The sequence below is a fragment of the Uranotaenia lowii genome, chromosome 2, assembly GCF_029784155.1.
Source record: "Uranotaenia lowii strain MFRU-FL chromosome 2, ASM2978415v1, whole genome shotgun sequence".
Lineage (NCBI taxonomy): Eukaryota > Metazoa > Arthropoda > Insecta > Diptera > Culicidae > Uranotaenia > Uranotaenia lowii.
The window spans coordinates 389,596,958-389,620,424 of NC_073692.1; the positions used below are offsets into that span (position 1 = coordinate 389,596,958).

The following is a 23,467-nucleotide window of genomic DNA, read 5'->3' on the forward strand; positions in this document are numbered from 1 at the left end:
ACATTTTGTTCGGGAGAAACATGAAAAACCAGTTTTTCATCAATAACTTTGGTTCCCGTCGGCCGATTTCTTTCAAAAACGGGTTTTCTTAAAGCCTAAATTATGACAAATATTTCATGCGAATACTGCATTTCGATAAAAGTTAAGATAAAAAAGGTATAAGGCTTTAGAAATGGGCTAACTTTTTTAACGGTGGTATTCAGCACTGTTAATGAGGCGTCAATATGTTCGACCGCCTCGACTCATTAACAGTGATGAATACCATCCTTAAAAAAATTAACCCATTTTTGAAGCCTTATAACTTTCTTATCTTAACTCTAATTGAAATGCAGTCTTCGGATGAAATGTTTTTCATAGTTTAGGCTTTAAGAAAACCCGTTTTTGAAAGAAATCGGCCGACGGGAACCAAAGTTATTGATGAAAAACTGGTTTTTCATGTTTCTCCCGAACAAAATGTCTCAAAATCCCATACAAACTTCAGGCTCGTTGAGCGACCCCTAAACGTGATCCGATCTGGCCCAAATTTGGCATGAGATCTTGCACTAGGCCTAGGATCAATTTTAACCTGCAGCGCATAACATTTCACAGGTTTTGAATTTCCCATACAAATATGGGGCAGTCTAATATGCAAGCTTTCATTATTTCAAACTGAAAGTAGAATATGTTACGCAACAAATTATCAAAAGAAACGCAAATCCAAACTTATAACTTTCTCACTTACGGTGATTTTCAAAACTCTGCTGGAGCCAAATTATGTTTAATTTTAACTGGCGGACTGCTAATATTTACATTTTAAATCATTTCGCCTACTTCGCAAAGTCTATGGAAAATTTTAAGTTAGTATTTTAATAACCGTGCATCGAGCCAAAAAACGAGCCGGACTATCGACTTACAAGAAGGTAGTGACTTCAAATCGCGATGATAAACAAAATACGACGGCCAAAGCGCGATCCCGGAGGTTGTACACGACGATGCTGACGAAGTTTGACTGCGTGGTAATGGACGACGAAACCTACGTCAAAGCCGACTACAAGCAGCTTCCGGGACAGGAGTTTTATACGGCAAAAGGAAGGGGAAAGGTAGCAGATATTTTCAAGCACATGAAACTGTCAAAGTTCGCGAAGAAATATCTGGTTTGGCAAGCCATCTGTACCTGTGGCTTGAAAAGCAGCATTTTCGTAGCTTCCGGGACTGTCAACCAAGAAATTTACGTGAAAGAGTGTTTGAATAAACGTATGCTGCCTTTCCTGAAGAAACACGGTTGTTCCGTACTGTTTTGGCCAGATTTGGCATCTTGCCATTACGGTAAAAAGGCCATGGAGTGGTACGCCGCCAACAACGTGCAGGTGGTTCCCAAGGACAAGAACCCTCCCAATACGCCAGAACTCCGCCCGATTGAGAAATACTGGGCTATTGTCAAGCGGAACCTAAATAAGACCAAAAAAACTACTAAGGACGAGCAGCAGTTCAAGGCAAACTGGCTTTCTGCGGCGATGAAGGTGGACAAGGTGGCTGTACAAAATCTGATGTCAGGGGTTAAGCGTAAGGCCCGGCAATTCGGATTTGGAAAAGCGGAAGCCTAACTGAATATTTTCCCTGAACTTTATACTAATTAAACTTGAAAAAGAAATTTAATTTGATTTTTTAAATAAACGATTTCATAGATTTACACGCGTTTTCCCATGACCAAATTTTGACCGTATCACCCTTTGCTCGATGTGTATTCATTTTCGTTCTCAACTACTCTCTCCAGGCGAGATGTGAACGATGTGAATCGGCAGTATCATACCTTCGCAATGTAAGCCTCTGATATTGAAGCCCACGACTGGAAGCCTTCAGAGAATCGACTCTTAGGTGAGAGTATCCACAGGCCTTCGCTTGAACATACGCCCATATAAAATAGTCGAATGGGTTCAAATCTGGACTTACTCGAAGGCCAAAGATCCTTCGGCCAAAATTTCATATTCTCCTCCAGCCAGGTTTCGTTCCGTATCGAGATATAGCACTTCTCTCTCTGGAATCAAGAAGCACGCGCTATGGCAGCAACGACCCTCTACGTTCCGCAATAACATGCTTTTTACGTCATTTTACACACTTTGACTTTAATGTGTCCGGCGGATTGAATCTGATTTAAGTGTACAATTACGAAACTAAGAATGCCTATCATGTTATGTACAAAAAGTATTAAGTAGATCATTAAGACACCTATGTCAGATGATATTATTTTCAATGAACAATAAACAATAGCATGAACAACATTTTGGTGGAAAACAACGCTCTCGAGTTCACCGAAGTTTGCCCGAATCCACGGAAGCACCTGATTGTTCAAAATGTCTATGTAGACATCAGTATTAACTATTACTCAAGCTTTTATGGAAATAGGAGGCATCTTCAATACAAGGTTGCCGAAAAAAAATCTGTGTTTTTGTCATAAAAAAAAATCTCGGATTCTGTGATTTGAACCCAAAATTCTGTGACAGTTTTCTGTGACGCTTTTTCTATGAAGTTCATAGGGAAATCATGTCAAACATCAATAAATTGAAAATTTCTTACAGTTTAACAGAAAAAAAATCAATTTACATTACCTTGTTTTCGTATTTTCATGAATTATAATCAGAAATAAAAAGTCGAAAATGATATTGATAAAAATGATAATTTTGGAAATCTGTACAAAATTTAGAAAATCTGTGAATTCTTTAAAAAAAATTAAAAATTCTGTGATCTGTGACACAGATTCTGTGACGAAATTTTGCTCAAATTTCTGTGATAATACAGATTTTTCTGTGATTTCGGCAACCTTGCTTCAATCTCTTACAGGGGGGCGGGGTGATGCATTTAAGTCATTTTCGACCAATGATTACATGGAAGCATTCGAGATATTCGCTTCCTTAGGCAGCCTCTGGATTGGTCTTATTGAATTTCGCTTCACTTTCGTTTTGGCCAATTTTACCATTTTTACAGCGCGTACAGACCTTGACCTTCTATTACCCGGCTGCCGTAGACATGGTCAATCAAGCACATAACGTTTCACGTGGTAATAGTCGCTAGATGACATGCTACAGTAGACTGAGTAGAGTTGGGATCATTTTCGAATTTCTCAAACCCTGGGGTCTAAAAAGCTTCGTTTTGGTTCAAAACTCATCCATACATTTTGCAGAATTTTTAGGTAACGTTTATATGAGTAAATTTGAACTTTTAGTTTTGAAAATTGAATATTTTGTACTGAAAAAACTCTGGAACCGCGCCTGCAAATGCTTTTTGTGCCCAATGATTTGTCCAAGGCGACAAAGTTGTTAGCTATTGAATAGGGTTGATTGTGGAAAAACAATCAATTCAACAGACATACCCCTATTCAACAGCTAATAACTTTTTGCCTAATTACATTCGAAGTTACGATCACACACATTTTGTTCTGAAGAGGTTTGCGAACCATCCAACTTTCATTCAAGTGCTTAAAGCGTTTAATCGTGTTTACTTTTTTCCTACTCAAATTCTGAAGAATAATGTTTAGCAGCAAATCATAAAGGCTTATTTCCTTTTCCCAGATCATCGGACCCCTGGTTACGCCCGGAACGGGACAAGGACCACCTCGAACTGGACCAACGGAGGGCATCAACGATGACCGGCCGCCTATCGCTTTTCGACGCACTCGATCTGGAGTATGCGCTGCTCAGAGCGGCGGCTCGCGGGTCAGTGGGCCCATACTCCCTAAGTGAATCGCTGCACAAACTTACCTTCACCCAATCGTTAGCCTTCCCGGCGCTGGCTCGTGGATTGGCCTCCAAACGGCGCGCCTCGACCGAGCAGAGCACCTCCCGGCCGCTCAATCCGAACGAGTCCGGGCTGAATACGTTCGCCAAGGTCGTTACCGCTTGTGTTCTAGTGATGGTTAGCTTTCTGGTGTTTCTGGTGGTGTACAAATACGTACGGACGTGAGGTTTGCTCCTGGCCCCGACAGAAGTCACGATCCAGGCGACGGCCTCTAGTGCCACGATCGCTACATATCACCACGTGGCCAACAGAACGCTGGCGTCGGGCGTCAGGAAGCTATTCAACCTCGAAAACTAGTGCTAGTGAATGTTTGAAAAAAAAAATAACGAAACAAAATCCAGACAACCAGAAATGGTCCTGTGAACAAGTTAATTCTTATGATCTAGTATATAGTGAGGCGAAATCGGTGACTACTCAAAGGTTAAATAAGCAGCGGAGCTAAGTGATACAACTACAGTTTCGAATGTTTGTTTTCTATATAAGTTTGATTTTGAAAGAGAAAATTTCAAATTGTTTTGAATAACCTAGTGCAACGACAAATTAATTTTCTTCAACACTAGACCAAACCTTAATCAAAGTCAACTCTAGCATATGTTCATAGCAATAGAAGAATCGTTGAAACTTTTTCAAGCAAAAAGAGTTTCATTACCAAAAGACCATGTAATTTTATTCTAATCGATTTCCAAAACCTTAGTATCCAAGTTCGGTAGACTAATTATAGTGATCCAATCTAATATTACCTGATTAAGTTTCAAATAAAGACGTCAAATTAAAATACATTAATCCTTATATTATCCGTTAGCAGTAAAGCTCAAATATCTCATTCAAACCATAATGATTGAATTTAGTTCAATTTCAACGTTCCTTCCGAGTTGAAAAAATCCCGTTAGAAAGTAAAGGTCATAATGATCCAGATTACTATTTCGGCTATACAATCAACAATACTAGTGAACCGATAACCAAAAACAACAGAGCTGTTATCTTAAAAAAAATTTTTTTGAGTTTTTACACTTTGTTTGAACATTTTGCAAAAAGTGACATGAAGATTTTTTAATATGTCTTAATTCGTACCGCTTCATCATTACATTATTACATTAAATTAGGTGTTCAGTTCAATAATGAACTGTCCAGAGCCCTATAGTTTACTAATCACTAAAATTTATTTATTGGACTTAAATTTGCTGAGCGCAATCAAGTATTTTTATGTAGGAGAACATCCATCAATTAATGTCAAAAATATTTTAAACTTACAACTAAAAACTAAAACTATCCTGAAATTAAACTAATTATAGAGAGAAGGAATCTCTGCGATGGAAGACTACATCGATTTGCCTCTGAAGTTAGAGATGATTTTGTTGGCCATCTCTTCGATCGATTCAATGCCCGCAATCCGATGAAGATCTTCGGTGCTGTGCCAAGGTGGAAGCCGCAAAATCATTTTCAGAACCTTGTTCTGAAACCTCTGGATGGCTTTTTCCTCGTCGCGCAGCAGCTAACCCAGATCGGAACTGCATACATTATCGCTGGTCGAAACTCGGAACACCTGTTTGTAGTGAGCATCTTATTTCTCTGGCACAGTCGGGATTTCCTGTTGATTAGAGAATAAAGAGATTAAGTGTATTTATTACATTTAGATTGAATATCTTCAATGTGATTTTTAAAAGTATGATTCCGGTCAAATGTGAGTCCCAAGTACTTCACGTGATCAGATCATTCTAATGAAACCACATTAAAAGTTATGGAATGATTTTCATTAGGTTTTAAAAATTGAGCTCTTGGCTTATGGGGAAATAAAATAAGTTGAGTTTTGGAAACGTTAGGAGAAATTTTCCACATTTTCAAGTAATTCAAAAAGGAATTTGAATTTTGTTGCAATCTACTGCGTACCAACCGTAAATTTCGACCTTTGGCTGAAAGCAAAGTATCATCAGCAAATAATCTTCTACCTTTTCCTTCTGGTACATCAGGAAGATCAGAAGTAAAAATATTGTATAAAATTGGCCCAAGTATACTGCCATGAGGAACACCAGCTCTAATGGGTGTCTTTTCAGAACATGAATTTGGATAGCTTACTTGTAAGGTTCGGCTAGTCAAGTAGTTTTGAAAAATTCTAGTGAGATATACAGGAAAATCAAATCGAGCTAATTTAACTATTAAACCTTTGTGCCAAACACTGTCAAAAGCTTTTTCAATATCTAGAAGAGCAACACCTGTTGAATAACCTTCAGATTTGCTGGCGTTAATCATATTAGTTACACTCAAAAGTTGATGTGTAGTAGAATGTCCATGACGAAAACCAAATTGTTCATCAAGGAAAATAGAATTCTGATTAATGTAAATCATCATTCTATTCAAAATAACTCTCTTAAATAGTATACTTAAAGAAGGAAGCAAACTAATTGGTCGATAATTTGAAGGCTCTGAAGCACTTTTTCCAGGTTTCAAAATTGGAGTTACTTTGGCATTTTCCATTTATTTGGAAAATAAGCCAAGTGAAAACATTTATTGAAGTTTTTAACTAAAAAAATTAAATTGCTTTCGGGCAAATTTTTAAATAGAATATAGAATATCCCATCTTTCCCCGGAGTTTTCATATTTTTAAATTTTTTGAAAATCAATTTAAGTTCATCAAGATTTGTCTCACAAGAACTTTCAAATACATTTTGCTTAGAAAGAAAATCATCAAATTCTAGGGAAATTTTAACATTTTAACATCAATTGGACTTACAACGTTTAATTTAAAATCACGAGCAGACTTAAATTGTTGGGCTGGTTTTTGAGCTTTTTCTGCGTTAGCTAACAGAAGTTTATCTCCATTTTTCAAAGTAGGAATTGGCTTCTGGGGCTTTTCAGAATTTTAGTTAATTTACAAAATGGCTTTGAGTAGCGTGTTAAGTCCTCTACTGATTTTGCAAAATTTTCGTTACGAAATAAAGTTCATTTTAATTCAATCAATTGACCAGTGGCTTCTATCAAGTTTTGTGAAAATGTAAACATTTGCATTTAAAGATAATCTTTAGTACGAAAAAGCCCCTCTCATCAAAGAAGGGGGATCCCCATTCAATATGAGAAAAATGTGAAACAAAATTTGTCAGAAAACATCCAGGATAATTTTCGTCGAATACTGAATCAAGAATATATGATTATTGAATATTCATCTACATGGTGAATTGATTTCTTCAGCTAAATAACTATTTGGACTGCTGGAATTTATGAAAATCGGTTCATTAGTTTTCATCACAAAATTTAATTAACCAATTTTCATAAATTTCAGCTTTTAAGAATCGATGATTTCCATATTTTTTGATTTCCTCATAAAGAAAGAAAAAATATTTAAATTCAGAGTTATGAGTTGAAGGCTGCAATTGCACAACCGTGAAAAAATTTAACCAGGGAATAAGGCAAATAAACGTGCATTATTTGGAAAACCTTGAAACCAAATCAAACGCATGAATCTTTTAGGTATCTAATTAAATCTGCAGTTTTTAGTTTTGTACAATTCAATTTAATGATCAATTTCTAACATTTGAGCTATTGTTGGTCATCAATGTGTACCATTCAATTATGAGAAAACTAAATCTGTTTGATCCTGCGAATGCAAAAAAAAAATTCTAAGAGCACCTGTATCCGTGGTCCAAACAGCCGGTTTAGACCCAAATTCCGACCCGAGCAACCGCATTTGTGATCCATTATACTGTGTGGTGCCAGATCTGTTGACAGACACACACTCCCTAAACCGCAATCCACTGTACGATAACGACTGTGTGACTACTACTAGCATAAGCTGGGCTGATGTAGTTGTAAGCATAGCTACGTCCATTGACGAGCCAGCTTTCAGCCGAACAAGACGCGTGTGCTCCAGCCTCGTGCAACGGGTGATTTCCTACGAGGAAGACAAAGCTGCACATTGGCGACATGACAGTTTTGCTATTTATTAGCAATTGAATCTGTAAGAATGTAGGAAATCACCCGTTTGCGAGGACAGTGGTGTTTTTTTTTAGTGGAAAAGTACATTTTCTACGTGAAATCTCCTAGTGTTGTGCAAATTAATGTGAAGTGCAAAACAAAAAGAAAATATGCGAGCTGAGAGTCTGCATCAATATGGCGCGTTGAGAGTCCGCCAGTCAAACAATTCCAAAGCGTGTTGGGAGTCCGCTTTTGGAAAAAGAGGCGAGACGAGAGTCCGCTTTCAAACGAACAGAGAGAGAGAGCGAGACGAGAGTCCGCTCTAAAAAGAGAGAAACAAGTGCGTTGAGGGTCCGCTTGTCTTCTACTTTGATTGAATAGCGTGCTATGAGTCCGCTTGTAAATCAGCAGAAGGAGTGGGACGAAAGTCCACTCTTAAACGGAATAGAGAGGGCGAGACGAGAGTCCGCTTGAAAAGTAAATAGAATACAAGCGCGTTGAGAGTCCGCTTGTCTTCCATTTAAAATAGCTTACTGGCAAGCCGCTTGCAAATCTAATGAAGGAGCGAGACGAGAGTCCGCTTGGAAATTAAAAAAGAAAACATGCTCGTCGATAGTCTGCTTGTTGATAATCCAAAGTTGTGCTGAAAGTCCGCTTGGAAACATGAATAGAGCTGGCGCGTGGAAAAAAAATCTAAAGCGTGCTTGTAAGTCAAATTGAATGAAGAAAGATTAAAGTCTAGTTGCGTTTATTTGAAGGAAAGCTGGGTTGCTTTTGAAAAAAGATTCAAAGTTAGCGAAGAAAATGAAAAGCGTACTAGGGCTCCCCATTTGGAATTTTGTGAGAAATAAGGAGGACCGAACATAGACACGAAGAATGGAATGTAAGAAATAACTCAAAAGCAAGAGATTTCGGAATAGGCTTTGGATGAAATATTACGTACGCTTTGAACAAATTTCGATAAACATACTCGAAAGAGAAGGAATTGATTCATTCCACCTTTAACCAATCGAGAACAATAAATTGATAAAAGAAAAGCGTGCAGGTCTTGGAACAAATTGAGTAACTTGAAAGAAAATGAGTCGTCTGATTGATAAGAATACCTACGCGAAGTAAATGCAAATATAAAAATGAAAAAAGTTCCTGAAAAAAATGAAATTTATGACAACCTGATAAAAAGCGAATGCGAAACAACGCGTCCATTGCTTTCAGGTCTTTATGCTTCCAGTGTTAGTTTCATGTATTTTCGATGAGCAGTGAATGGAACAATATTTGCTGAGCGTAAGAAAATAACTTAGTATTTTACCAGTCATGGCAATAAAACGAGATAAGGAATAAAACGTGGACGGGAATAGGTTATGAATATGATCACTAAGCGTACAAAAAGAACAAGGATCACAACGAATTGAAAGCTTAGCAATAAACAAGCTTTACTGCTATCGAGTCCAACTGTTGTTTTGGTAGGTTATTTGCAGTATTATTCGTAAATTAAGTTTTGAGTGGTTTGGTACCAGTATCCAAGCAAAGGAACAGTTCAGAATAGCAAGGAGAAGCTATTTTGAACGGGAGAGTACGATGGCTTATGTGTTTTGCTGTGACCTGTGGGAGTGTGACTGATAAAAGTAAAGTTTCTTAGTGTGACTCAGATATTTAAATAATTTTGCCTTACCAGAGAATGTCCGTTAGCATATATAAATCAAATTTGCGGAATCAAATATCTCCGAGAATCTAAGAACTTATCCTCCGAGAATAAGATGATAGAAGAATTATTTAAGAACAATCTGAAAATATTTTAGAACTTATTTTCTTGGATGTTTACATGGGAAAAGTGGTCGAGGACAACTAAGTCAACTGAGCAGCGTATAGTTCAAACTGGTGTAACGATTGAAAATAAGTGTGCAATGTATTGCAGATCTAGTTTGCAATTCCATGCAAAACAATAATTTGCGAAAAAGGTTGAACAACTTTAAACGCTACGCAGAATATACTTCAAGAGCGATATGGAATAAAAATAGTTGAATACAGATCACAACCTAGCCTTTAAAAAAGAAACAGATCAGCATATTAAAGCAAAGGAACGTTAAATTGAAATAAGATAAGATTAAAATACATGTAGAAAAAAAAAGTCAACTTCGTGATTCAATCATCCACCATTTGGAGGGGAAATAATGACAACATTAAGTTTCTTTATGGATTAAAATATTATATGATAAATAAAGCCCAAAATCAGAAAACCTGCTTGTAGATATATTATCTCATGCACACGAGGTAAGTTGAGAGAATATGCATCGTTTTCTTCTTCGTTTGTGCTTCCTTAAAGAAACATACACACTTAGAAAAATCAACGTAGATTTACATGAAACTGCATGGGTAGAAAGGAATCGGCCTTTTACGTGCGATAATACTGGTTGTTTCATGTAAATTTTCGTCAGCATTCAATGCTGTTATTAAATGTAGGTTTACATGATCTATCTCATCTCATGAATCTTATTAGACAGGGGATGGTTACTGAATGAAAAAAAAAACACCACTTTTAGTACAGAGAAATAAATTTATTTCACTTGAATTACACTTACACTTGGAATTGAAAAAAAACAACACTTGGTTCGATCACTCCCGAACTTTTGCGAGTTTTTGCTGATTCCCCCGCCGACGGATGAAAACGACGACTGGTTGCACAGTTGGGGCTCCAAAGATTGTTACCTTTTCGAGAATTTTTAGATTTCCTGCAAATGATAAAACCAGTGTAAATATGTTACATAAGTCACACTTATTTTCAAAATTGTTTTACCTCTAATGAGCAAATACAATTCTATCGAATATTAAACAGACAGCTGTTGCCGACGCAAAACGGGACGAGAATCTAACAGGAGTAAAAACAAAATTGACAAACTGACGCTGGCGCTGGATTCAGCATGCATTGACATGTAATTTCCCTTGAAAAGGTCAAGATGCTATACTCTTTTTCAATTTTCTTCCAGCGCTGGTGTTAAAATGTAAAATCACTTGTAATGTAGGGTTACATTTTTTTATCTGTGTATGCTCATGAACTACATACGCTTTAGGTGAGGAAAGGCTTCCAAATTCATTCTCATTCCAATTCAATCATTGGTTTTGTATACAAAAAAATCGCTGCAGACAAAAAGATAATATAGTCATTTTACTAGATAGTCAAAGGAAACTGTTAGTAAACAGGCACAATTGAAGAAAACGTTAACTTGCTTAAAAAATCGCGGACGGCTCTACCATCAGCTCTGCTAGCAAAATAGAGCAGCAGGTATCTAAGTTTTTCAGTAGCTTTTTAACCTTTGAACTCTTCCAGAGATTCAGCTGAAGATGACCGACTTCACATTCACGCAAATCGACTATCGGTAATTTATACTTGAGGCGAACAGAGTTTATTCAAAGTGGGTTCCAAGCAGTTCAAAAGAACATGAAAGATTAGATATATAAAGTGTGGGGAAAAACAAGTGCTGTAAAACAGCAGCGATCTTCGCTTTCAGAAACCGCTGAAGAGAGTTTACGTAAACGGTGACTTATACGGATCAGGAATAACACTTACTGTGATTGCAGCAATTTATAAATGTTATTAGCTTATAACAGTCCTTCACGAAGAGGATCATGCTCAAAAAGATAGTGGGATTGTAGAAAATACATCAGAGGGTTCATAAAAGTAAAACCTATTTGTTTAAGAAATGATTAAACCAATTTGAAAATTTTTAATAAAAATAATAAGAGTAGACGAGACATTTTTAACAAAACATTAAGCTTCAATTTTTCAGGTGCATATTTTTCTTATAAGTTCTTTTCAAAAGAGGTGAAAGTCGCGTTGCTTATTGCAGGATTGCATTGAAACGTTTTTCAATTTTTTTTTCAATAGAGGAGAAGGGAGATGTGTGGTGCCAGATCTGTTGACAGACACACACTCCCTAAACCGCAATCCACTGTACGATAACGACTGTGTGACTACTACTAGCATAAGCTGGGCTGATGTAGTTGTAAGCATAGCTACGTCCATTGACGAGCCAGCTTTCAGCCGAACAAGACGCGTGTGCTCCAGCCTCGTGCAACGGGTGATTTCCTACGAGGAAGACAAAGCTGCACATATACCAGATTCAACTCAACTTTTTTTAGAGCTGGTATAAGGATTGATCCAAAACTGATGAGATTTGAATCCAATTTGACGCAGTTCCAAACCGTTTGACAGTTAATGGAACACGAGTGCAGTTGCCAGTTTTTTCATTGGATCGGATCTAATTTCTTTGGTTCAATTCTTGTATAAATTAGACCGAAGAATAGACCACGAATACAGATGCCCTAAGGATTTTTACATTTCTTCATTACCTTTCACGATTGATAAGTGTTCGAAATTATCCGTATTAAGGGAGGGGGAGCTATGGGGACAATTGCCCCGGACCCGCGGCTCAGGGGGCCTCCGAGAAAAAAATGAAATTTAAACATTTTTTGCTTTAAGTTCTAGAAAACTAGGAAAGAAAATTAAAATCGGAACTAAAATGTTCAATATAACATGTAAGGCCCCCCTTTGAAATAATATCCCGAATAGTTTCACTCTTAAGAAGAGAAGAATTACAGAATTTTTTCCCACAATTTTTTGACTGAACAAATGAGTACAAATTTTTAAATACCCTGGCAATATCTGGGCATTTGATCTCGAATTTTACAACATAAAATCCGTACAAATCTAAACAGATTTCGGTGATAATTTGAAGAAAAAAATCATTAGGAAAGTGGCTAAAATCACTTAAAATTTTCGTTTTTTTTTATCGAAACACGTCAACAGCGTTCAAATTTCTTTTCAAATAAAAAAAACGATTTAGATAAAACAAGCACAGAAAAATTGAGCCTTATTTAGACCTAAGTTTGCTTTATTTGACCACTATATTTTGAATACCCGGGATGTCCGAGTAAATTCGGGGAATCTGGAATGCATACCCTACAATAAATAATACATCACTTTCACTTATTTATTGAATGCAAAAAAATCCTAGAGTTTACATCGAATCAAGCATTATGTTCTGATAAGGAAGTTTTTTCTCCTCATTTAAAAAAATGTAAAGGCTTTTACCGGGGTAGATTCGCATTTCCTTAGATTAAAATTATCCAAATAAAAAAAAATAACAGTACTTACATTTTCGTAGATGACGGAAAGAATAAAAGAAACATAAGCTATCAAAGAACGAAAGAACATAAGCCGTAAATATCATGAATTTTTCGAAAAAGATACAACGGCTCACCGGCAGGACTTGAACCTGCAATCTCCGCAGGTTCAAGTCCTGCCGGTGAGCCGTTGTATCTTTTTCGAAAAATTCATGATATTTACGGCTTATGTTCTTTCGTTCTTTGATAGCTTATGTTTCTTTAATTCTTTCCGTCATCTACGAAAATGTGATTATTTTCAGGTACAAAAATGTACCAAACGATTTCATAACATCAGTATTGAACAGTAATTACCAGTTATTTGAAAGAAAATTTGCAGAAATTTGAAAAAGTGAAGAAAGTGTAGAAAAACATTTGAAATCCTTTAAAAAAAATTTTCTCGTGCTTTGGCAATTCCTGGTATGTATTGTAGATTTGACTCTCAATTTTGTATTTGAATGTCATTTGTAATTTGATGGTACAATTTCAATTCAAGACTTTAAATAAGAGTTTTGAATTAAAACCGATTTTAGGTTTTGAATTTCACTGTTGAACTGTCTGTATCTCCATGGAGTTTGAATTTAATTCTGTTTTTTTTTGTTAAAGATTTTTTGTCTTTAGTCTTAATGTTATTTTCCAATAGTCATGAAAGAAATATTTATTCTGCTTTCGATGAAGCTTATACTAAGTCATGGATAATTAAATTAAAATTTAAATATTTATCTGTAAATTTTTCTAATCCAGAGATTTTTGGGTGGTGATAGAGTTTTTTAATAAATTGTGAATTGAATTTTGAATTTACCAGCTCTAATCAACATTCAATTAAATGATTAATTCTTCTGCAATGTTTGAACGTAATGGATTTACAATTCTCGCGTGAGCATCCATTACGTCGTATAAACCATCTGAAGAATTCACAGAAAACTGCTTTAAAAGTTATCAAAACAACTTTAAAATTTGTATTTCACATATAGAATATGTTGTTCAGGCTAGCAATATTCTAAATGGAAAGAAGTTGCGACTAGTTTATGTCAGTTTTTTTGTATTTTTTCGTAATAAAACTGTTTGTTTACATTTGGTTTCATACGATGTAATGAAAGCTCACGCGAGAATTATTGTTTGAAGATATGAGACATAATGGTTATTAGAAGATAATATAACGAACTCTTTACACTTTTTTTGTATGTTTAAAATATTATGTGTTCTCTGGGACAGCATATGAAAAAATTTATTCATAAGGGCTTCCTGTGAAAAATATTCCCCGGGCCCCCGTTTTGTCTTAACCCGGCCCTGAGATTATCCAAAAAATACGAAATGTTAAATAGTGTAAAAATTAGAAAAGAACTCAAATAACACCTTTTTCTAAAAATTATGAAATGAGTGATTTTCCGAGATTGTGTGTTTTTTGATAGCTTCATAGGAATATCAGTGAAACTTGCAAAGTGGGTCTTCAACAAGGTTTCAGTAGAAGTCTTTTTAGAAATTTGTCAGGAAATAAAACTTGAATATATCATTCACCTATTTTGAAAAGTGGGATAGTCTTCAAAAGGGATCGTTCGCATATGTGTGCAAGCATACGATACGAGATTTGCTAGATTTTCATAAGACATCAGAAGGGAAAGATGAAAAAACCTTGTTATCATTTGTAGCTGAAAAATTTAAGGACAAATCTATTCAAACTCAGTAAACATTTTGGTTTACATTTTATACAAACCCGATATTTGAATTCATATAACTCAAAAGGTTATCAATACTTTTGCAGTGAAAGTGGGTATTTCTGTTGGAAATACTTTATCTTTGAGGTCAGTTTCTCGAGAACACAAAAAACACAACCAAATTGCTTTAAAATATCAATATCATAGCCAAATCAATAATCTGGATCATTATGACTCTAACCGTTTTTTCATAATAAAAACTAAATTTAGAAAAGTAAAAAGCTTCAACCATCCCTGAGATATCACATCGAGAAAGTAGGGGAGAGTGGGGATACTTGATCCCCTTTTCTTATTTTCACCATATCTTTTTGGAAAAATTTAGCAACTCGCCGTCTTTGACATTTTCTGACAGCTTGTAACTTCAAGTTTCTATGCTCCAAAAATTAGAACGATACTTGAACCCGTTGATGAACTAGAAGCATTTTCGTGGGAGTAAAAAAATTGCGATTTTTATGAAGTTAGGGGAGACTTGATCCCCTATTGAAGGAGACTTGATCTTATATTCAATAAGCCCTAATCCTTGTATAAAAATCAAACAAAACCCCAAGATAGAATGTTAATTGACTATTTTGGTCATGTTTGTTCTCATTTCACAATTTATAGCAGGCATAAGAAGAAAATTCTATAACTTTGTCTCAACGCTAATAACATTGCATACTTAAAGGCGCAATTTTTATAATTAAGAGAAAATTAATTATTTTTGCTCTTTTCTTCAGACAATTGTTTGATAAATATCAGTTTTTGGATAAATATTAGTAATTTCGTAATCAGCAATCATAACGATCAATTCAGAAGAAGAATATGCCGTTTAGAAGGGGGATCAATTGTACCCAACTCTAGGGGATCAATTGTACCCATAATCAACATTTTAGAAAACTTTTTCTGAAAAAAGTTGAGAGTTTTCCATTGCTTTGAAAATATGGCATTAAGAAGTTCATTGTACGCTCGAACGATTGATACATTGGAACAAATATTTTTTTCATAATTTTCCCATGTAAGGAACATTTTAAAGTGATGAAAAAAGATCTTCAAGTTACATTTCGTGAAATTTTTCAAACAAAGTTCAATAACTCAAACAATTATTTTGTTAAAAAATTTTAAACTACAAGCATTGTTATTTTGCTCATTTTGGCACATTTTTCTTGAAAATTTGATCTTTGTAAAACATTCCAGTTTCGAGATATAGCTAAGGAATCAAGTATCCCCAGGGATCAAGTATCCTCATTCTCCCCTACAGTTCGAGTCACGTAGATCTTGACCCAAACGGAAGGTTAATGTTAAATTGTTACAAACAACCGTTCCCAGACCAAAAAAACTCAACTTGTTTAGAATATGACTTAAATGTTCCATTTCGTTGGCTCGATTTTTAGTCTATTTTCGAGTGTAGGCTTGAGAACTTTAATGAAAGAAATCTTTATTTTTCATTTGGAATTTAGAATACAAAGTGCTGCATTCGAGGAAGAATGACCTTAACGGGTTAAACTCCTATCAAAAAGGAAAAAAAAAGTGCTGCATTCTCAATTTTTAATTTATTGGCATCGGAATTCCTAAATCTGAATTTTGAAAATTTTAAATGTATTTAATGTTTTTTTTTACTTAAATTTCCAATTGTTATTGCGTACGATTCCGATGATGTCTTCTAATATAATTAAATTTTGAGGTTCTTTATCTTATTAGATTTGAGGAGCTTTGTACTTTACTGCTAAATGCTAATATTCTCCAATGTACAGTATGGTTATCAACCTAGGGATAATTCAAATCCATTAAACCAATTACCCTTAACATAAGAATACTCCTAAGCTAAAAATTATACCAGCCAAATACCAACTTGTCCTTCCGGTTGAGCAAATCAAACTAAATTGTAACAAAATAAAAACGGAAACGCATGGGCAAGCAAACTCTACTCTGTGATCAAGAAACACAATTGAAAAAAAAAAAACAAATGAAAACTACAAACATTGGAAGACTAAATTTTCCAGCAACACTCACACACTGACCCGCACATCCAATCAAAAACACACCCCAAACACATTTTTTAATCGATTTGAGACTAACTCAATCTCTTCCTCAACTTCACCCAATTAAACATACATATTGAGTAGTAGGAATAATTTTATACAACAAAAAATAACAAAAGTATAAAGAGCACCCCATTTCGATTTCTCATCCCAAGTTATTTGTGCACCGTTTGACTTTCTGTAGGCACCGATAAAAACAAAAAAAAACTAATATTTTATTCGAAACAAAAAACCGATATTTCACATCCCAAAATCTAAAAAAGTTGCAATCCCTGATGGCGGCAACGGAAAACGACATTAAGGCGAAGCTTTGATTGCGCATACATCGACAATATATTTCGAGGATAAGGAAAAACGATCAATTGATTCAATAGATTTAAATTTTATGCTGCTGTAAATTAGATAAAATGCTTTTAAGTCATACATATGAAACCGGAACCGGATATGTTTAAACATGGATCGGTCTAGCAAAACTTTTTCTTTTTCGTTTTTTTTTTATTTCTGAGATATGTATGACATATTTTTAGTATCAATTTCTAAATAAATTAATAAACATTGAAACTTAACTACTTCATTAAATAAGATGACAAATTTACCATGAAAAAAATAAATAACATACAACAACAGTCGATCAAGATTTCTTTCTTTTGGAGTTCAAATGTTCGGAAATCAGGATTGACTGATATTTATGAATAAAATACAAATTTTCAGGATCATTCAAATAATCAGTAGGTATCAATATAAAATAGAAATAAAGTTTTAAATTATTGTTTGTTCACTAGAGAGTTTCAAAACAACCAGTTTTTTGCCTCTCATAACAGAATCCGTTCAAAAAGTATCGAGACTAAGTAAAGGCGCGATATTTATTAAATGAATCCTGAAAACTAAAAAGTATATAGATTTTTTTGTAATAAACAAAAATTATTTCATTTCGGTTATTATAAAGCATGATTCCCAGAAGAAAATTAAATTTTTATCGATTTCGGTTCTATGTTTCATCTAATGGTTAGTCGAAAAAAAAATTGTTTACTGTCTGTAAATAACGGAAAAGATGAAACAGAAATCGAATCTAGGCAATAAACAAATTCAGAAAATATATAATTTATCGTACTACCTAGTATTAATCCGAAATCCTCACAAATCCTTAAACGACAAAGGCGACAAAATGTATTCAGAATTATTTTGTATTAACCAAGAAAAGGTAAGTGAAATACCATTTTAAATCATAATTAATTTTCCTGATTTTCGGTAATTTCATTGCCGAAATTCAACAAAACATTATCCAAAATAAAAGCCTAAAAATATTATTTAAACTCAATTTATTATATTTCGATAATTAAAATGAATGTTTTTGATTCAAAACTCGGATTACAAAATTATGATTCAGATTAAAAATTCAGATCTAGAATTTATATTCAGAATTCATATTCAGAACTCAGATTAAAATTTCAAATTCAGAATTAAGAATCAGAATTAGATTCAGAATTCAGAATTCAGATTCAAAATTCAGATTCAGAATTCAGATTCAGAATTCAGATTCAGAATTCAGATTCAGAATTCAGATTCAGAATTCAGATTCAGAATTCAGATTCAGAATTCAGATTCAGAATTCAGATTCAGAATTCAGATTCAGAATTCAGATTCAGAATTCAGATTCAGAATTCAGATTCAGAATTCAGATTCAGAATTCAGATTCAGAATTCAGATTCAGAATTCAGATTCAGAATTCAGATTCAGAATTCAGATTCAGGATTCAGATTCAGAATTCAGATTCAGAATTCAGATTCAGAATTCAGATTCAGAATTCAGATTCAGAATTCAGATTCAGAATTCAGAATTCAGATTCAGAATTCAGATTCAGAATTCAGATTCAGAATTCAGATTCAGAATTCAGATTCAGAATTCAGATTCAGAATTCAGATTCAGAATTCAGATTCAGAATTCAGATTCAGAATTCAGATTCAGAATTCAGATTCAGAATTCAGATTCAGAATTCAGATTCAGAATTCAGATTCAGAATTCAGATTCAGAATTCAGATTCAGAATTCAGATTCAGAATTCAGATTCAGAATTCAGATTCAGAATTCAGATTCAGAATTCAGATTCAGAATTCAGATTCAGAATTCAGATTCAGAATTCAGATTCAGAATTCAGATTCAGAATTCAGATTCAGAATTCATATTCATAGAATTAAGGATATTTCAGATTCAGAGATCAGATTCGCAGTTGACATTCAGAATTCAAATTTAGAATTTAGAATTCAGGGTTCTGATTCAGAATGCAAACTCAAAATACAGAAGCAAAATTTAGGTTCAGAACTCAGAATTCAAATTTAGGTATAGAATTTTTATCCTGATCTAAATTATATAATTCAAAAATAAGATTCAGAACGCAACTTCAGAATCTAGAGTTCAGATTCAGAATTAAACAGATTAAAAATCAGTTGGTATTCAGAATTTCAAATTAAGATTCAAAATTCAGTTTATGGATCCAGATTTCTAATTCAGAGTTAAGATTGACAAAGCGAATTGAGAGTTCAAACTTAGATTCAGAATAATTTCAATTCAGAATTTATATTCGGGATTCAGAATATAGTTTCAGATTTAGGATAAAAATTCAGACTCTGAATCAAATATATAATTCTTCTGATCCTTAATTAAGATTCAAATACAATTTCATCATTTTGAAGCCAAAATTCAGACTGAGAATTCAGATGCGAAACTCAGACTTAAAATCAGAATTCAGATATTTAAAAAATGATTCGGAAATCAGAACAAAAATTCCTATTTAAAATTCAGAATTTAGGTCGATTTAGAAATTTAGATTCAGAGTACAGATTTAAACTCTAAAATCAAACTAAGTGTTCAGGGTTAAATTTTATACAGGCATATTAAAAATCGTTTATTGTTAAGATTTTGACTTGAAGTTTAAATTGAGTTAGCAAAAATTTCTTTTTCTTTTTGGGTGATAAATACTTAAAAAAATTTCTTCAAACATATTTATTTTTTAATTAATTTTTATTTCCACAAATCATACATAAAATGAGGTAACGTGAAAAGAAATAATACATATTGTACAATGTACTGAACAATATTTTCTCTTTCTATAATTTAAACTTTTGAGAGGAAATAAAACCCGAAATGAAGTGTGAAGTTCTATAACAATTAGTAAATATTATTTATTTTTAGTTTTTTCAGATTCAGAATTCAGATTCAGAATTCAGATTCAGAATTCAGATTCAGAATTCAGATTCAGAATTCAGATTCAGAATTCAGATTCAGAATTCAGATTCAGAATTCAGATTCAGAATTCAGATTCAGAATTCAGATTCAGAATTCAGATTCAGAATTCAGATTCAGAATTCAGATTCAGAATTCCGAATTCAGATTCAGAATTCAGATTCAGAATTCAGATTCAGAATTCAGATTCAGAATTCAGATTCAGAATTCAGATTCAGAATTCAGATTCAGAATTCAGATTCAGAATTCAGATTCAGAATTCAGATTCAGAATTCAGATTCAGAATTCAGATTCAGAATTCAGATTCAGAATTCAGATTCAGAATTCAGATTCAGAATTCAGGTTCAGATTCAGAATTCAGATTCAGAATTCAGATTCAGAATTCAGATTCAGAATTCAGATTCAGAATTCAGATTCAGAATTCAGATTCAGAATTTAGATTCAGAATTCAGATTCAGAATTCAGATTCAGAATTCAGATTCAGATTCAGAATTCAAATTCATATTCAGAATTCAGATTCAGAATTCAGATTCAGAATTCAGATTCAGAATTCAGAATTCAGATTCAGAATTCAGATTCAGAATTCAGATTCAGAATTCAGATTCAGAATTCAGATTCAGAATTCAGATTCAGAATTCAGATTCAGAATTCAGAATTCAGATTCAGAATTTAGATTCAGAATTCAGATTCAGAATTCAGATTCAGAATTCAGATTCAGAATTCAGATTCAGAATTCAGATTCAGAATTCAGATTCAGAATTCAGATTCAGAATTCAGATTCAGAATTCAGATTCAGAATTCAGATTCAGAAATCAGATTCAGAATTCAGATTCAGAATTCAGATTCAGAATTCAGATTCAGAATTCAGATTCAGAATTCAGATTCAGAATTCAGATTCAGAATTCAGATTCAGAATTCAGATTCAGAATTCAGATTCAGAATTCAGATTCAGAATTCAGAATTCAGATTCAGAATTCAGATTCAGAATTCAGATTCAGAATTCAGATTCAGAATTCAGATTCAGAATTCAGATTCAGAATTCAGATTCAGAATTCAGATTCAGAATTCAGATTCAGAATTCAGATTCAGAATTCAGATTCAGAATTCAGATTCAGAATTCAGATTCAGAATTCAGATTCAGAATGCAAACTCAAAATTCAGAAGCAAAATTTAGGTTCAGAACTCAGAATTCAAATTTAGGTAGAGAATTTTTATCCTGATCTAAATTATATAATTAAAAAATACGATTCAGAACGCAACCTCAGAATCTAGACTTCAGATTCAGAATTAAACAGACTAAAAATCAGAAGGAATTTAGAAATTCAAATAAAGATTCAAAATTCAGATTCTGGATCCAGAGTTCTAATGCAGAGTTAAGATTACCAAAGCTGATTGAAAGTTAAAACTGAGATTCAGAATAATTTCGATTCAGAATTTATATTCGGGATTCAGAATATAGTTTCAGATTCAGGATAAAAATTCAGACTCTGAGTCGAATATTCAATTCTGCTGATCCTTAATTTAGATTTAAAATCCAATTTCATCATTTTGAAGCCAAAATTCAGATTCAGAATTCAGATGCGGAACTCATACTTAAAATCAGAATTCAGATAGGTATTAAAAATATTGATTCGGAGTTCAGAACAAAAATTCCTATTTATAATTCAGAATTTAGGTCGATTTATAAATTCAGATTCAGAATTCAGATTCAAACTCTCAAATCAGACTGAGTTTCAGAAATGAGTTAGCGAAAAAAAAATTTTTTTTTGGGTGATTAAATACATAAGAATTTTTCTTCAAACAAATATTTTTTTTATTAATTTTTATTTCCACAAATTAGACATAAAATGAGGTAACGTGAAAAGAAATAATACATATTGTATAATGTATTGAACAATATTTTCTCTTTCTATAATTTAAACTATTGAGAGAAAAACCCGAAATCAAGTGTGAAGTTCTTTAACAATTAGTAAATATAATTATTTTTGTAGTTTTACTCTTGCTTTTTAATAAAGTTTTGAACTGAATTCGCTCTTGTTATTTTTAACTCACATGAGAAAATGAAAAAGACATGATTTGACAAAAGAAAAGTCTTCTGTTATAAGTAATAGGTTAACTTGTTACATTTATGGTTCTAATAATGATGCCCTCCCGCCTATCTATTGCCACATTCGCTACCCTACATAACTATACCGGTGCTCCGGTTCAATGTTCCATGTTCCCTAGATCTGCTTCCACTATCTTGCAACCGTCCATGGAGAACAGTTCCTTGACCGGTGTGCGGCCCCCATTTCGGGTTTCCAGATCGGCGGCGTGTTTCTTCTTCCGATGATAGAGACAACCGTGATAGGACATAAACTTTTCCCCGCAGAATTCACATTCGAAGCGAGGTGTTCCCAAGTGCTTCGAAGCAAAATGATTCTCCAAGGCTCGTTTTTCTCTGTATTTTTTTGGACATTGTTCACAAGCAAATGGTTTTATCTGCAAATGAATGGCATTATTGTGACGCTCCAGTTTGCTGTTGTTTGCAAATTTCTGCCCACAGTCTGGACATTGCACCCCTTCCTTGATATGTTTGTCCTGATCTGTGACTATGACTTTTTTCTTGCGCATTTTAATTTCGTTTTTATGTTTGGCTTCTTGGTTGCAAGTTTCTATGTGAGTTTCAAATATTTGTTTAACTTTGAAAGTACTTTTACATTTTTCACATTCATATTTTGAATGATGTTCCACAACAAATTTGTTTTGTTCGAAACTTCCTTCTGAAAGGTGGTCATTTGCTTGCTCAGATCGATCACATTTATGATACCATATCAGTTCTTTCCAGCGGAAGTGGTATTTGCAGTGATGGCATACATGTGACCAACCGGGGTACTCTTTTCTTGCCCACGTCGTTTTAAGAATTCCGTGAAAATTCGCCAGGTGTATGGCACAGTTCCTAGGTCGTTTGAATGTAACATTGCAAAGCTGACAAGTCGCACTTTCAGCACTTTCAGTGCTTTCTGCATTCTTCATCCGATTGTGTAACCATAGGTGAGATGCTTTGTTAGTCAAGGGAACCTGTTGTTGGCAGAAATTGCAGGTAAAATTTTCTTGTAGCATAGAAGCCGTATTTTCGGTTTTTATCTTGAAACCGGGGCCTTCTTCGGAAGTGTCCAGTATACCGGAGTTGGTTGAAGCTTGTGCGTGGAACTGACCCATGGTTTCTTCTGATGCGTATAAACTATCATTCCAATCATCTTCTCGTTTGATTAAGACTGGATCGCAAGCAATCGTTATAGGTTTAGCCTCGTCTTCAGGATCTGGAGGTTCGGTTTTGATCTTTTGTTTTTCGTCTGGTGTCAGGTACTAAAATGAAAACAAACTCGAATCAAATTTGACCCAATTTCTAGTGAGGGATTAAGGTTTTGATCAAAGCGATTAAAAAATCAAATTATCATGAAAATAACTTACCTTTTCTACAAGTTGACCCTGAATTGAAATCATAGTACAATAACGGTATATAAGCCAATTATTTTAAAAGTTAATTTACCAGCTTCCTCTTTTAACCACGCACGACACTTTTCATAATCAAAACAAACTACACTGAAACAAAGCTTCACCTAAGAACTACAGCAATAGAAAGGCAACCAATTTTTTTGGTGTTCATGTTCGATGATCA

General features: G+C 34.0%; 2 protein-coding genes across 2 annotated transcripts in view; one reads left to right on the forward strand and one right to left on the reverse strand.

Annotated features, from left to right (window-relative positions):
* The window catches only part of LOC129744745 (uncharacterized), a 298,023-nt gene extending 285,137 nt beyond the window's left edge, over nt 1–12,886 (forward strand). The window contains exon 5 of the mRNA XM_055737436.1: nt 3,546–12,886. Within this exon, the coding sequence (XP_055593411.1) occupies nt 3,546–3,936 (391 nt within the window). The 3' untranslated portion in view covers nt 3,937–12,886. The remainder of the gene's footprint in view (nt 1–3,545) is intronic.
* An 8,801-nt stretch (nt 12,887–21,687) lies between these two features.
* Nucleotides 21,688–23,406, reverse strand: LOC129746739 (gastrula zinc finger protein XlCGF46.1-like). Its single transcript, XM_055740600.1, has 2 exons — nt 23,260–23,406; nt 21,688–23,154 (listed from the first exon to the last, which is right to left on the reverse strand). The coding sequence occupies exons 1-2, from the start codon at nt 23,290–23,292 to the stop codon at nt 22,012–22,014; spliced, it is 1,176 nt and encodes a 391-aa protein (XP_055596575.1). The 5' UTR covers nt 23,293–23,406; the 3' UTR covers nt 21,688–22,011.
* Between the last annotated feature and the right edge of the window lie 61 nt (nt 23,407–23,467).